This window comes from Eptatretus burgeri, chromosome 2 (genome assembly GCF_056783735.1).
Source record: "Eptatretus burgeri isolate ZD-2024b chromosome 2, Ebu_testis_v1, whole genome shotgun sequence".
NCBI classification, from domain to species: domain Eukaryota; kingdom Metazoa; phylum Chordata; class Myxini; order Myxiniformes; family Myxinidae; genus Eptatretus; species Eptatretus burgeri.
The window spans coordinates 7,724,808-7,742,091 of NC_140962.1; the positions used below are offsets into that span (position 1 = coordinate 7,724,808).

The 17,284-nt window shown below is 40.8% G+C and overlaps 1 protein-coding gene across 1 annotated transcript in view; it reads right to left on the reverse strand.

The window, feature by feature from the left end:
* RGS9 (regulator of G protein signaling 9) overlaps window positions 1-14,789 on the reverse strand; it is a 144,805-nt gene extending 130,016 nt beyond the window's left edge. The window contains exons 1-4 of the mRNA XM_085862001.1: window positions 14,476-14,789; window positions 11,547-11,643; window positions 10,370-10,420; window positions 4,024-4,130 (exon numbers count right to left, since the gene is read on the reverse strand). Of these exons, the coding sequence (XP_085718127.1) occupies window positions 4,024-4,130; window positions 10,370-10,420; window positions 11,547-11,643; window positions 14,476-14,538 (318 nt within the window). The 5' untranslated portion in view covers window positions 14,539-14,789. The remainder of the gene's footprint in view (window positions 1-4,023; window positions 4,131-10,369; window positions 10,421-11,546; window positions 11,644-14,475) is intronic.
* Between the last annotated feature and the right edge of the window lie 2,495 nt (window positions 14,790-17,284).

Genomic DNA, 17,284 nt, shown 5'->3' on the forward strand with positions numbered 1-17,284 from the left:
TCAAGTTCTACAGTATTTAAAATTTTGTATAAATTGAGTTCTTCGATCAGAGACTGGCATTTGTAAACAGGCAGACAGAGTGAACCAATTACTTCACCCCACTTTGCGCATGGGATGAAAATGCCACAATTTCTGCCCTTTTAGCTTCTTCCTCCCCTCCCAGCACCCCACACCCCCAATATGCTCCAAACTTTCCCCATTCCTTCCCCCCATTACTCATGCATTTTCCCAATTTTTCTTCTCTTTTTCTCCCATTTTCCCAAAACATCCCTACCATCTCTTCTTTCTCTTGTCCTTCCCATTCTTTTTCTTTTCTCATTTAAATTTTCTAAATGCACCCCATGTTCTCTGCAACATATTATCTAAATGATAGCTTATAAAAGATTCTGTGAAATAGAAATGTTTTGCAACTGCAATGCATTGTCAAAATTAAAAAAAAATTAGTTTGCAGCAATTCCACAGTCTGGCTTTACCATCCCATTGCCAAATGTAAATTAAATTTCCTTACATACAAACTCAGTTTGAAAACAGACAGCATCCAAAATTGGAGTCCTTATGTTACATCCATCCATCAGGAACATACTCTGTGCAGAGCATTGGTGCTGCCGAAGCAGTCTCCTTGGCTATTGGACACAACCCTGGACAGGTCACCCCTCCAACACAGGATACCAGCATGCTGGCACTCATTTTGCTGACCTCAGAAGGATGACAGGCTGAGTCAACCCCACCTGATATTGATTCAACAGAAAAGCAAGATTTGAACCCAGGGCACTCAGATCCCAAGCCCACCACCCTTACCATTAAGCCAACACCATGCATGCAATAAATAAAGCTTTCCAAATCGCTTAAATTCACACAGGATTGCTATTTTTAGAACAATGGAAATTGGCTTTGCCCAGGTTTATGTATTCATTGTAAACATAGAACTCCATCAAGTGAAAATATGTGTTGGAATCCAAGATCATATGTAATGTTGGAGGTCATCGGCTTCTCATCCAAAATTAGTCTAACAGGATGGTGCAAAGGTAGTGCATTTACCTTTGAGTTGTGTACTCTGGGTTTGAACTCAACCAGTCTATAAACAGTTGCATTAGTGTTTTACAGGCATCAGAAAACGATGGTCCCTCATGTGGATGTAAAGGCCCGGTCACACCTTGATGTTTTAGCCAACGTATGCCGATTTTTGAATTTTTTTTCTGAAACGCTGGCACACGTTGAATACATTATGGGTAAGTTTTGATAACATTGAGAGCACGCTGAAAAACACTGCCATACGTCGTTGTACGTTGGCTTTAAACGTTGTACTTTTTGGTTGTCCTCAAATTTTTTCATGCTTGAAATTTCACGACGTATGCCGGCGTATGACTCACACGTTCCGCTACGCTGGCCACAAGTTGTATGCATGGTCTGCGATCGTTGACAGACGTCAACACATGCTACTTGTAAGTTAATCATAAGTTGAGACACGCCAAGGTAATGTTTAGCGTAACCGAAACTTATTTCTAACCTATGATTAACGTGTTGTTGGCACGTTACGCGATCTTTGCCACACATCGACAGACGTTACTTTTAAGTTACTCATAGGCTGAAAGACGTCGGTATAATGGATCGTCCTTGCGTCAGCGTCCACGGCCACGGCCAGGACACTTATTTGCAGCATTCTTCAAACTTTTCTTCGGTATGACGAGGATGTTCACACTTCGATGTCTAGCTTGGCTATGATTCCAATTGTCCATCGGCAGCGTCTATTTAAAATAGTCGAGTTTGAGCGTTTTAACACGTTCAGAAGAAACGCTTCAAATTTCCAACCCCCAGCGTCAAAAAACAAAGGCGAGTGACAGCAATTTAAATCGTTCATTGTAAACAATGAAAATAGCTGAGTGGTACCGTTTAAAAGTCGTTGAGTGTAAAAAAAAAATCGAATTGTTGAGCGCAAGCGTCTACTTTCAATAGTGGAGATGCAGCCATTTAAATCGTTGAGTTTATCATTTAAATCGTTAAACACAAGGACGATCCATCATAACCCACACCCTCCCCCTCACACTCACCTACTACTGCCAACATGAACAAACTACTACTAATACTAATACTAATACTGATACTGATACTGTTACTGTTACTGCTGACATGGACATCGACTCAAAAAGGACTCGAAAACACTGTTGGGTTCCCCTTTTATGAGCAGCATTTTTATATACCAATTCCCAAAACTGGTGGGAACATGTCTTTATATGGCAGTTGTAAGCTAGAAACACGTTAATTTTTTTTTTTGTCGACCGGAAGACGTCATTGGAATACGTCTACATACGTCGATGTGTGTTGGGACTACGTAAAGAATTGGTTCAAAGCACGTCAAACATAAGTTAGAAATAAGTTTCGCGTAAAAAAGACATTACCGCGACGTGTTTCGACTTATAAGTAGCCTTTGTGGACGTGTGTAAGCGTCCACATATCGTGTGTAAAACGTATCCCCATCGCATGCGGAACGTGTGTCATACGCCGAGTATGTCGTAAAATTTTGAACATATTTAAAATTTCTTGACGTACTCTACTTACTACGACGTATGATAGCGTACTTTAGTGTTGTACTCACATATACCAAACTTACTCATACCGTATTTGACGTGCCCCAACGTTTTAGACACATTTTTCTTAGGTCGGCATACGCTGGCAAGATCGCCAAGGTGTGACCGCGATGTTGACACTTCCATTTCTACGGCAGTTATGATTCGAATCATTGTGCGTCAGCCTTTTAATAGGCTACGTCACGACATCGTCGGCGATGCGTGCAACGCGCTATGCCTAAGTTAGACTATCGTTGGGCATCGGTTGTGTAGGCCGACAACAGGTTCAGCATTCGTTGGTATTAGTTATCTATAACACAACGAAACTTTCTGTGTCCGTTACCAATGCGTTATACATAAGACCAAGTCGCTATGAATACGTCCGAATCTTTAAAAAAAAAACATCAAAAGTTCAACGTAAGCCAGCGTTTTACATAAATTTTAATACGTTGCCATCGCTGGCTAAAGCATCAAGGTGTGACCGGGCCTTTAAACTGGGTATCCCATCTGCTAACATAAGTTGGTGGAGATTAAAGATCCCATGGAGCTTTTTATGAAGAATAGGTAAAGCATTGCCAGTACCCTAAACAAATTACAAATTCCTGTTTAAACTGTAGGTAACAAGTGGTCTACACTTCTCTGATATCCCTTGACAACAGTTTACACAGCTTGCTTTCTCAATGTGGTTGTTATGTGGGCAGTTGGGCTGACACGATAAACAAATCTGTTATCCAGGTATTGTATTGACATACCAATGTGAACTTGCGATCCATCAAATTGATGGTGCATTCCATCATCATGCTAAATTTCATTCCTGTGTCAAGGTATAATTATTGTTTCTCTATTCATTGTAATGTTTTGCACCCTTTTTAGACCCATTCTCACCCGAAATTATCTCCACCCCTGTTTGTCCTTAACTTCATCCTTCCATGTGAGAGGTTAATACACTCATTAAGCCTTCATGATAACGCAAATGTTGTAAACGACATTTCATCTTGTCTGTTCTTCAATAGTTTATTTTTCTATGTCTCCTTTTCGCTTTACTAATATTATCTGTCAACCATCTCTTTTATTTCCACCTTTGCTTCTTTCATTTCCAGGAAAGATCTTTGGGGATCCCTCTTTGCAGACTCTTTTGCAGACCCCTCCTTTGTAATCGTGATGCCCGACATGCTTAACAGCTGCAGAACAGGGCTCGTTTGCTTGTGCTTTAAAGCAATAATTTTGTCTTGTTCACGAGAAATTGTGACCTGTGAGTCTGAAAAAGTGATCTCCAAGCATGGTGCTGATATCGCCCTTCACGATTTCACCTGACATTTACACACCATGCTTTTGGGTAATAGTTCATGGTCATGTCCTGTGGAGAGGTCCCTTTAGCAAATTCCATCTGTCAAATATCCTCTCTTCCATCATCACCACTTTTTAAATGACAAATCTGCAACATATACAAGATCCTCACTTGGAAGCGGTAAAGGCTGCTGTCATTGCGTAGAGTCAGATCCCGGGGCTCAGACACTGGGTAGATAAATCCATTGCAAATAACTAATGTACCCAGATGTATTGCTTCTGCACACAGACGTACGTGGATGAGTAGTCATTCATTAAGGTTCCTTTTTAATGAGCAGTCAGTAATGATCTAAAAATCAAGTGATCTAAACATTCCAAATTCTTTCTAACTATTGTATCTTGCTCCCAGTTCATATGCTCTAGATCAGTTGATCAATACAGTGCAAGGAAGACTTAAATTGGTGGAAGTACATTTATCTACTGGATTACCGACAATGCTGTGCTCACAAGCTAAGCAATTACATACTTGAATGGTTTAAAACAGATTGCAAATATTTATTATTAACCCATTAATGTGTTATTGTTCTAACAAGGGATTGAATGTCCATCACACATGGAAGAGGAGGAAATATTTATGTCCTGCATTAAATGGATGAATAGTGTAAATGTATTGTTGTTTCATGTTCCATTTTCTAAATGTAGCTCGTGTTTGGAAGTTAAAGTGAGTTCAGTTGTTTCTCAATCCATTTTCTGATTTATTTGAATACTAGCAAACTAGATTTGAGTTTGAGTACCAGGATTCCAAGTCAAAATTTGAATCGTGCATTCTGAGTTTAAGTATGATTCAAAATCCCTCAAATATCTAATATATCACTCAATACATGTTTGTTTGTTTGTTTGTTTGTTTGTTTTTTTGTTTGTATATGCTTCAAAAATTAAAAATAGTACTGAACCAAATACAACCAAATTTTAAATGTTGCTTAAGGGTACCAAAAATCATCTTCTTATAATGTATAAAGAAAGTTTAAACAACTTGATGACCCGCATTACAGTGATGTTGAAATCTGAGTGAGAATGATTCGAAATTTTGAAAATGTTCCATCCAACTCATTTTAACCGGAGGTTAAAACCAAAGCATCCAACACTGAGCTTTACAGCGGATCAGAAGTGATTTTTGCTCGTGCCATGCATGAACAGCAAGGATGGTTGATGAAGATTATGTTAGCTAATTTCCAAGCAGATAGAAGATGACCTCGGGAAAATTATAGATTGACTAGAGCAGAATGTTTGTGAAGTACAACATGATGTCTTGATTAAATTTGTCAGAAGAGCGATGGGTAGGTACTTTTGCTAGTCTAATATAATTTTTCAATTTTGCCATTTCTCAATGTGTTTTGCAGATTTAAAAATCCTTTTTCATCACTTGGCGTTTTAATTTGGATCATTCAACTTAGTGCATTTGGCATTTTCCTCAGCTGATAATACCTCTTTACTATTGACCAATTTAGAAACAAACAAATTAAAAAAAAACACAAATCTGCAAATTTGCAAAAGTTTGTTTCCTTTTTGCTAACTTGTATTTCTTTACAGCTACCTTAGTAAGGGGATAAAGATATTGATTCATTGTTAGTGGTCAACACCACATCAATCTTCATAGTGTGATGGAGCTGCTTGATGTGTTTACTCAATGTGATGCCAGAGCAATTGTGGATGTTTTATTAGTCGTCTAATAATTTGGCTTTTTATTTACAATTAGCAAATACCACCCATGTTGCTTCATTGATGGGAATACTGAGAGCGGAGGAGAGGAAGAAAAACAGGGGGAAGAGAGAGGGGGGGAGTGAGGAGGTTGTGGGGAGAAGAGAGCGGAGTGAGGGGGAGCGAGGACGAGTGGAAGAGCGAGGAGGGGTGGGAGAGTGAGGTTGGGTAGGGGAGTAAGGAGGGAGGCAGAGTGAGGAGGAGTGAGAAAGGGTCGGGGAGTAAGGAGGGAAGCATGAGGGGGTGGAAGGGAAGGATGCGTGAAGGGAGGGGAAGGAAAGGCTACATGAGGGGAGGGGAAGGGAAGGCAGCATGAGGGGAGGGGAAGGAAAGGTAGCGTGACCGGGGCGTTACTGGGATGAAAGTGCTTTCAATCGACGATTGCAAAAACAAACTTGTTGCTATTGTAAACTTTGGTTTCTTTGAATCCACATTCCCAACCATCACTAACAGGTTCTCTCTCTCTCTCTCTCTCTCTCTCTCTCTCTCTCTCTCTCTCTCTCTCTCTCTCTCTCTCTGTCTCTCTGTCTCTCTGTCTCTCTGTCTCTCTGTCTCTCTGTCTCTCTGTCTCTCTGTCTCTCTCTGTCTTTTAGCATATTGGATGTATTACAGTGATGAGTAATGTCAATTGATAAACAAAGTGAGCATGCAACTTTTGGACTGTCTTCTTTAGCCTTCCCAAAATAGTTCCAAACTACACTTCTGGACCTTTTGAGCGATGCTATCAAAACTTTATCAGTCAATGTATTGTCTGCCCATCCATCAACAAAGTCCAAATGCTTTGCTGTTCATTTAAAAGGAACACACCCTTGGGAAGTGTTTAGTTTGCAAGTGACTTGCTTTTGCTGCTATATTGAAAATGGGATGCCCCAGGGACATGCTCCTTTTCCATTAACACATTACCAAGCCATGTATAACCAGAACATGCCCAACAGGGACGAAAAAATTTTTTCCCCGAAAAAAACGCTTCTTTCTCTGAAATAGAAATTATTCAGAATCATCGTCGATTACAGTTCACTACTCGGTTTCTTTTGATTCCATGGTTGGAATCAAGGACAGTACTTTGGTTTTGATTCCACCCACCACTATAAGCACTCAAGCAAGCACTCCAATGAAACGTTTGATAAGGAATGACTGGCTGCGTCATTTGTATGAAACACCGTCCAGAGAAGACCGGAGACATCCAGAGTGTCAAACAATGTGTGAATTGGACAAATGAACACATTTTTAGCAGCCAGAACTGCTGCTAAGTTCATTCCACAGTTAAAATTTTGAAATTTGGTTCAGGTTAAGAGATTCTAGAGCTTATTTCATTTCAGCAGTAATGCTTATAAACATCCAGAGAATCATATGGGGTTGGAGGGGAAGGGGGTTTGGGAGGAGGTGGGAAGAGGTTTGGGAGGAGGTAAGCATGAGGTGAGGTGTGAGAAGGGAGACATGCGGTGGAGCATTAATGACGATTCATACTGTCTCATCAAAATGATTTTGCCTAGAATAGCAGTGAAGATAGCAACAAAATAATGTCTGAAATACGTTTTCTACTGGACATAATATTGTTACGGCCTGGGATTTGAGGTTCGCCATGAGAGGAAGTTCTCAATTTCTCACGAACACCTGCTCCTGAGGCCGCCAACCACAAACGCCATATCTGAACGATCTCCTGAATGAACCTCATGAAAAACCTTCCAAAGGAACCTCACAAAACCTTCTCTGAAATGTCTAAAATAACTCTGGTTCCTCCTGGAATGCTATTTTATACGCTCCAAGCGGGGGCAGAGCCCAGTATCCCCCGCAGGCATAACTGTGCTGCACTGCATCCAATGTCTGCTCCTCTTGGTCCAAGCATACTGTGTTCATTGGCCCAGACTTTGCCTGCGTCCCAATGTAACCCCCTCTGTGAAGACATCGGACCAGAAATGGCTCTGTTTGTCTTTGAGGTGAGCCACGGAGCTGATTTCCAAAATTAACATGAGGGCAGCATGTATTGCTCCCCACTGGTAGCGCAAGCATCCTGGAGGGTCACGGGGATGGTTCCCTGGGCAGCACGATGGTTGTCGCCAACAGGGAGGAACAACAGAAATGCCACCGCAAGTTTGTGCTAGATGGCAGCTTGTTTGGTAGTGGCGCTCTGACTGGGGAAAAAGCGGCACCTCGATCAGGCACAATGTTGGTTGCTTTCATCGATCAAAGTTGATTGGTTAAGATGGTGATTGGAGCATTGTTTAGAATGGTGCCGTGGTGGTAGAGCGATGGTTGAGGCTGAAGTGGATGGCATGTGAGCAAAGCTAGGTTTTGTGGTATGGCAGGAATTGTATGTAGTCTTGTAGTGGAGGCTTGGTTGAAAGAGGTGGTGGCAGCGTGGTTGATGTTGCATGGTTGAAAGGGGCATGGCGGATGAGTTCTGGTGCATGATTTTAATGGGATTTTGGCAGCATATGCTAAGGAGGTGCTTTGCAGTTTGAATGTGGTATTGAATTAAAAGATAGAAAAATGGGGGGAAAGTGGGGAAAAATCTAAATAATCCCACACAACGCATATACCCTTTGTAACCCAATAAACATAGGAAAAGCACTGTCTGAAACACTTAATAACAAACTAGAAGGGCACTCTGTGGAGCACATACCTCCGCCACGTAATGCCTGATCCACCAAAACATATTGGGTCCAATACATTTTTGAAATATCGTGCTATATGTCGTGTTTGGCCCTGTCTCTCAATGGTGAAGAATCACTTCAAAAATTAAATAATTCTCGTATCCAGATCCAGATTCGGATCTTCACCAAAATTGAATCAGTCATGGTCACACACCCAACCGGTCCACCAATTTTTATCCGAATCCGTCCACAACGTTTTGAGATGTCGTGCTATATATTACTTAGCCCAACCTCTCAATGGTGAAGAATCACTTAAATAAATTATTCGATCCGGATTCGGATCTTCACCAAAATGGAATTCCTTCTTCCTTGTCGCACACCCAACATGTCCACCAAGTTTCGTCCAAATCCATCTTCAAGGTTTTGAGATATCGTGCTATATATCATTTTAGCCCTATCTCTCCATGGTTCTTCTTTCTTCTTCTTCTTTCTTTCTTCATTCTTCGAAGAAGAAGAAGAAGAAGAAGAAGAAGAAGAAGAAGAAGACCATCTTGCCCACCAAATTTCATCCACATCCATCCACAACTTTTGAGATATCCTGCACACAAACAAACAGACCGCCAGAGAGGGGTGAAAACATAACCTCCTTCAACTTCGGTGGCAGAGGTAAATAATCTACCTCAGGATACACTGTATGATGGTTGCCATTTCTCGGGGAGTGACGGTTCACAGAACCGTAACACTACAAACGCCACCCGGAGATAAGCACCGCCGGGACAAGCCAGGGAATAAACACCATCCTGAGACAAACACTATCCGAACACATCCGGATGTATGCAAAGTTTGGAGCGCGAGGTTTTATTGTTTTGGAGTTATCGGGGAGACACACTGACACACAGCCATGAACATCGGAGATGCCTGGAGTGTCAGTGTCCGAATTGGACAAATGAACACTTTTTTTTTTAGTAGTCAGAAGTGCTGCTAAGGTGAATTTCGCAGTTAAAATTTTGAAATGCGGTTCAGGTGGAGAGATTTTATCTGATATCGCATGTACGGAAACGAAATATAAGGAAGAACATTGGCGTCTGGGCATTTATAAACATTGCGATGAGTCGTAGGCATGAAGATGAGGCATTTGATTCTGTGAGTGAGGAAAGTGAAAAGAAAAGTTTTGAGTGTTTTATCGTTAAGAAACTGGTGCTGCCTGTTCAAAGTCAAGGTATTGCTGAGCAGGCAAAAAAAAACAAACAAAAAAAAACAGTGAATTAAGATCCCAGCAAGCCTACAGGTCACAATTCCAAACCAATCATCATGAAACTTCACCAAGTTGTAGATGTAGTCTCAACTGAGAAGCTTATTGATTTTTAGGTCGAAGGTCAAAGGTCATCTTGAGGTCAAATATCTAAAATCATCATTTTTCATCAGATTGACTTGAAATTTGAACAAGATTTGCATATTGCATCACTGGATTGGGAAACCAACTATGTTTGAGGTCAAAAGGTCAACTTAAGGTCGAACTTCTAAAATCATCTAATTTCCTCTGTAAAATAATCAATTTGCATCCGATTGACCTGAGTTTTGATTAAGCTTGTCAATTTTAATCTTCATGAAATGGACAATTTGATGTATCCATGGCAACCTTTGCAGAGGGGATGGATTTTGCAAGTATCGTGCTCTGCAAGAGGTCTTTTTCATGTTTGTTTGTTTGTTTGTGAACAAAATATCTCAAAAAGTTTGGACGGATGTGTACGAAATTTGATGGAGAGCTTGGGTATGTCATGGACGAAATGATTAGATTTTGGTGATGATCCGGATCTGGATCTGAGAATTTAAAAAGTGATTCTTCATCATTATGAGATAGGGCCAAAAACGACATATAGCAAGATATCTCAAAACGTTGTAGACAGGTTTGGACGAAACTTGGTGGGTGAGTTGGTAAGGTGACAAGAACACGCTCATTACATTTTAGTTCAGGTCCGAATCCACATCCGACCTATCGGTGGGATACAAAACGTGAACTAATCAGCCTGGCATAGGTATGTGCTCTACCGAGTGCCCCTCTAGTTAGGTTAGATTTAAGAGGCTCCTCCTCAAAAAATAATTATTTTATGTTCATTTGCCCCAAAAAGCAAAACTGAAATCTGTCACAGTTGCATTTTCTTGCACCTTCATAAGTGATTTTCAGCGACTCGATAAACCACGCCAGAAGATCAAAACCTGACAACGAACATCAGAATGAAAATTAACGTCATCATTTTGCACCTCATGAACACTTCAAAGTCGAACACTTGGTGTTGTATTTTAATGTCGCGTTTTTATAGCCTTCCATATATCGAAAAAAAAGAACTTTTATTGCTGCTTACTGACGTCATGATGAAGCCCACCAAACACGATGAACATCACTTTAATACAGTGTGCAGCCATACAGAACTTGGAAGGAATGTTGCAATGCTGTTTTAAGTGTTACATCATTACATCTGAGCGTACATTACACAGCAACAGCAAGTAAGTCATTATGTCAAAAAGTTCCATATGATAGTGCACATCATTATATTATTATTGCTGGTCCACCCCTATTAATCACTGTCCCACCCCTTTTCCCCACTCACAGATAACTTATCAAAAATATATATTTTTGGTAAACCCATGCAAAGATCACGCACACACACACACACGCACACACACGCACACACACGCACACACACGCACACACACACACACACACACACACACACACACACACACACACACACACACACACACACACACACTTCCCACCAAAAGAAAAGTTAAAATATGGCAAAATGTTCCATCACAAATTATCAAAAATCAAATCTTGAGTAAAGAAAAATCTTCCATTTTGACCGCTGTGACCCTAAGTCCCCACCCTGTGGATGATGAACTCGGGGTCAAATCCAAACAATCGTGATATATTTCATGCGTCCCCAAATGTTGATTGCATATCCAGAGTTTCATTGAAAAAATGCTTTAAAATGGGCTCGTAATTGCATTTTCTGGTATATGACCTTTTGACCTCGCCCCATGTGGGAGGGAGAGGTGTGGGGGGGGGGGGTTGGGCCAAAAAGATATTGCTCCAGCAACTTCTTGATCATAACTACCAAGTTTTTTAAATTTCTCCACAACTGTTTAGGAGAAAGCCTGATGGACAGATGGAAGGACAGAGAATTAGAATATGCAATAAATATTGCTTATAAATAGAATAAGCAATAAAATAATGATTGAGAATTAGGCAAGCGCTTTGGTGACGTGCCATGTCATTTGTAATTTATCAATTAGATGTAAGACCATATTGTGTAATTTTCATCTGTTACTGGGTTCTTACCCATGATGGCATGTGGAATGGTCGTGGTAACCAGCCTTTGGTTATGAAAGATCACACCATCCTCTCTTTTCTGCATGGCCCCAACCAGCGATTGAAGCTGCCAGACATACAACTACTTAAATAATGGCACTCATCGAGCATAGTCTTGCCTCGTGCGTTCATGCTGAACAAAAATACCATCGTTAACTGAACATGCTACTATTATGGCCCACCTCTATTATTGCCTGCATACCCATCTCATCCATGCACCCTATTATGTCACATAGTTTCCTGGCATGGGTTGTGAATGTCATAAATTAATTATTCACTTACATCGGGTCATAGATCATAATATGAAGTTTCAGATTTTTTTGGGGATAAAGATTTCAATTCAATCAATTGTGGATGGAATACCACTTCACTGATGACATCATCGTTATCACCCTATATACCTCGTGGGGAGTTGATGACATATGCCAAGTTTCGATTTTTTTCATTGAGCAGTTTCGGAGAAAATGATGTTCAATTTTTTTCCTTTAATCCAATATGGCCGCCATACCATGTGACGTCTCTGTGTGTAGCTCTCTGTCTGGCTATGCGCAGTCACACACAGTGAGGAACGAACAGTGAAAAGACTGCTTCACGGCGGGCACAGCTGGGGGCAGATCAAGGGATTCCAGACTTTTTGCTGCGTCAATGGCTCAAAGAGACGTCAACGACCTGATCAACAGCCTGTGTCCGCATAGCGTCCTTGCCCATTATAGTGTCGACACACACCTGGAAAAGGGAAACGAGGCATCTCATTGTTCTGGTTCATCAAAATATTCTGGGCGATCTGACAAAACATGTGCCAAAGCAGAGGCGGCATGTATGAGCCTCCTTTGCTGAAAAGGAAATAGCCATGAAGGTGGACAAGCCACTTTTTTTTTGTTCTACAGCAAGAGAGGGAAGTGGCTGTACCCCTGGCTGAGGCTGAGGTTATTCTTGAGGCAGCTGCAGTTACCTATGGGTTATGCTATGGGAATAACCCCCACTGCCTCCCCCATACAAGGAATTTCACTGCATGTATGTGTGTACGTCTGGAAATCAGAGAAGAAAATGGCTGGCCCAATCTCCACCAGATTTTTCATACGTGTTTTGGGTCATGGGCACAACCCCCTCCCCACCCCCACCCCGCAAGGAAATTCCCTGCACGTATCCGTGTGAAGGTCTGAAAACCATAGAGAACGAGAAGGGTACTCTTCGACATCACCAGATATGCATCTGCCCACATTATGACGTCATTATACATACTTGTACCAAGTTTAATTTAAATTCCTGAACTCAGATTCAAAATATGAAATAAATGTGGCTGCCAGACCATGTGTCCGATCAAGTTGAAACTTAAAACATATATTCCAAATGCCTACTAGATCATAATTGTGATGTTTCACATCGATTGATGAAGCAGTTCAAGAGTTGGAATTTTAAAGATTTTCATTTAATCCAATATGACTGCCAGATCATGTGATCGATTAATTATTCATGAACACCCTGGAATCCCCAAAGTTTTGGGAACATGTGGGTGAAGTTTCCCCTCAATCTGTCAAGCCGTTCTAGAGAAGAGGATTTAAAAAAGATTATTCTCCAAAAAAATCAGAGCTGCCAAACCATGTGACCTATGATGTCATAGGTGGAGAGCTTTTTATTCCTCATGGTTAGGTGATCATACCTGTAAAGTTTCGCCTCGATCTTTTCAGCCATTTTGAGGATGTTTGAAAGTTTTTATGTTAAAAACAATATGGCTACCAAACCACGTGACCGATGACATAAATTTTTTCCCCCATGCAATGTATCCCGAGATGACCCTCAAAATTTTTCATACTGATGGGATGCAGCATTCTACATGTCGAATTTTCATGGGGATACCACTTCAGTGATGACATCACGGTCAAATCTCTCATTCCCCATGCGGAGTCAGATGCCAAGTTTCAATTTTTCCCATGGTGTGGTTTAGGACAGTGCTTCTCAAACTATCTGATGTGGTGGGCAAGCAGGTTTTTTTTTCCAATGTGCCAGGGACCGGTACCATATTTGTGCCATTTTATTATTTGTTTATGATCCAAGAAAATATTTGCTTGAACATCTGTAGTAATATTAATTTATACCCGAAAAATATTAAAATATAATGAATATAATAAAAGTTGACACATATATATATATATATATATATATATATATATATATATATATATATATACATACATACATACATACATACATACATACATACATACATACGTCTCTCTCTCGTATTTTGAATTTGTCGGCTTAAATATATTATTTTTCAAGATTTTATACATTTTCATTTAATACATTACATGTTATATATTATGATATTGTGAAACTGGAAACTCGCCACGGACCGGCAGTCAATGACTCGCGTCCCGGCACCGGTCCGCGTACCACCACTTTGAGTTGCACTGGTTTAGGAGATACAGAGGTCCCAAATTTTCCAGTTTTTCCAACATGGCTGCCACCCCACATGACCTATGACGTCATAATTACCATTATAAAAATTCTGCATGAGTAGTTGCATCTATGGTGAAAATTCTGTGTCAATCGGTTAAGCCGTTTCAGAGAAAACAGAGAAAATTTGCATGGATGTACGTACTTACGTCTGTACATACGGACGGATGGACGAACAACCCGAAAACATAATGCCACCGGCGACTTCGTCACCGGAGACATAAAAAGAGATTATTAGAAAATCAAATGGACAAATAAGTGAATTTCATGTTTCCAGTATAAAACAGACAACAATACATGAAAGATTGATGGCTCGAGCCATGGATGTCCTGGATATTCAATGATACTACATATTAGGTGATTCAAACTGTGACTGTTTTTGAAAAACGATAATTGCAATAATTAAAAATATAGCCTTTAATATGTGCATTCACATGCCCACCTTCTTAATAAAAGCCATTCGTGGCCGGTAGTGTTGGCCTTGATCCAATTTGTTGATCTTCATCTTTCTTTCAATCGTAAATCCGCTTCTTGGAATCTCTTGTAACGGTCTTCTTTGTATTTATTCCTCTGATTATGTTTTGATTTTTACTGTTGAAGAGGCTTCGTTTTGACTTCGTCGATCTTCTTGCGCTCCCAGTTGTACACCGTTACATTGTTAAGAATGCTTGTTGCTGCCTCTGTCCTAATGGCTGGAACAGTAATCTCCGTCCACAGTGCTGCGATGATCATTTATCGGCTTACTAATCGAGGACAGCGGATGGGGTGATTCGGGGCGGGGAGGCACTCTTGCTCTTGTGTTCTTTATGGCTTTGCATGACTCTGCGTTTGTGTGTGTGTGTGTGTGTGTTCATTCTGTTGTTCCATACTCTGTTACAGTGTATCAGTGCTGATACTGGGTGGTTTGCCATTGCTTTTGCAGACATACAGATACATATATATATATATATATATATATATATATATATATATATATATATATATATATATATATATATATATATATATACACATATATTTTTGAGCACTTAGCTTTGTGTTGTCTAGTTTGGGTGAGATTCCTGACATTCTTTAAACTGATGTGTTGTTACATCTCAGACAAGGCATTGCATCTGAAAGTGTGCCGTCCCTTGTATGGGAACACAAGATCTGACAAACCACTCCTTGACTATAATGTGCATGCTGCAGCTTTAGCTGTCTGGTCCTCGTCACAACTGCCTGAGTAAATTTGGTAAACTACAAGCGCCCGCTCCCTACGGGAGCCATCAAGGGGGTCATGTTGTTATATTTGTGCCTATTTTACTCCAAGGGGTCCCAGGATTACACACCACAAAAATTGGTTTCGATCGGTTCAGCCCTTTTTGCGGTACCTGGGAGCAGACAGACAAACAGACGGTGAATTATATTAAGATACATTAGTTAGAATCAGCACATTTTCACATTCGTACATTCCTTCTCTAACAGAGTGAGGTCAACTGCAAGAATTTCTAGCGGTCTCTTCGCAACTAATAACCCGATGGAAGTGCAGAGATTACTGTAAGCCCTGCCCAACATACATCGACTACACCTGGAACATTAGTCAGTATAAATGGCCAGCGACGTCTGCTGATGAGAAAATCTCATGTCTGTTCAGGTCCTTGATGTCCCATCCAGCATCATAGACAACTGTAAGAACTTTCGGTTTCAGAGCTGCTGGCAAAAGCACCTGCTTAACAGTCTCTCCATGTCTATAAATTATTCGGTGATCCTGTCCCATGACTTTACAATTTTGTGAGTGCCTTTTACTCTCCTCCATCAGTGATCGCCTGATTGGGAATCTCCGTCGATCCTTAAATCCACAGATACGGCTGATGTCTGGATCATTCCTTTGAAGGTCGCTTAGTTCTGTTAAAGGAAGACGAGATAACTTTGACGACACCAAAGGCTCGGGAGATATTCTATGAGGTGTTGCTCGACTTTCTTCAAGCCAAACTTCCTCTACTTGTTCAGATATTTTGGTGAACAGCTCCATCGGAAGAGAGAATGATTAATTCCACCCAACATTGGTGACCGTTGTCTCTTCAAGTCTATAAGTCTATGGTGTGTGTTTGGCCTTCCTACTAAGAGAGTCTGCATTTCTGTTTGTTTTTCCCAATTGATGACTAATTTTCAAATCTAACTGAAGTAATTCGCCAACTCAGTTGCACCAAATTTTGCTGTCATTTGAATGTAACATCGTGGGTCAGTGTCGGTGAACAATGCACATTTGGAATTGATGAACATCTCTCTGCATTTCTCTGAAATTGCCCCCTTCAAGGATAACAGTTCCAGATCCATGCTACTGTTATTTTCCATGTTCGGCTTGTTCGGTCGGAGACATCTACGAGAGTAACTGATTACACCACGTCTGTTTTCCTGTTCTTGAGATAGAACTGCACCTCATCTATCCTGAGACGACTGGCAACTACCTCCAAGATATAAATCTCTGGATATGTCAGGAAATTCTAAAATTGAGGCTTCTGTCAATTTGTCCTTCAGTGCAGCCTTCTTCTTTTGTGTCGTCTGATTGTTTGTCATTCAAGATGTGAAGCAAGAAGATCTCAACCATTCTCAGGCCTGCTAATCAAGCTGTCTGTACATGAGAAAGAGTAGGTTTCTTAAGAAGAATTCCCAAGCTGAGTTAACATCAGGGGCAGTCGATATGGGAGACCAGCCCTGAAGAGAGATGGATGCTTGTAGTCCCTGTCAATCTGCTTGAGTGAAATACCAAACTCACCGGCACTGAGGCAGCTCTCTGATAATAGCCAGAGAGATGTTGACTTAAAGAAAAACACATGATCAGATGAACCAATTAGAACAGAGGAACAACAGGAGACATTTGCAAGAAAGTTAGTCATCACCAAGTCCAGAAGGGAGGATTTGCTATTTCGGGAAATCAGGTTTGGAAAATTCAAAGATTGAGTCAGTCCCATGGAGTCACAGAAGTCCTTTTCTGAAGTGCCACAGCTGGTGAGAGAGGTACCCACACCCAGTCAACTGGCATGATGACAATTGAAGTCACCACATATGAGGAAGAGAGAGTTTGGATGAGAGGATAGTGGTTGGTCCATGTTTTTGGATGGTGAGGTGTAAATGGGGTCATCATTGTTTGGTGGACAGTACCGTACACAACACACCGTCAAGTTACATGGTGATAAATTGAATTGCCACATATGAGGAAGACAGAGTTAAGATGAGTGGTTAAAAGTTTGTCCATGGAGAGAGAGAGAGAG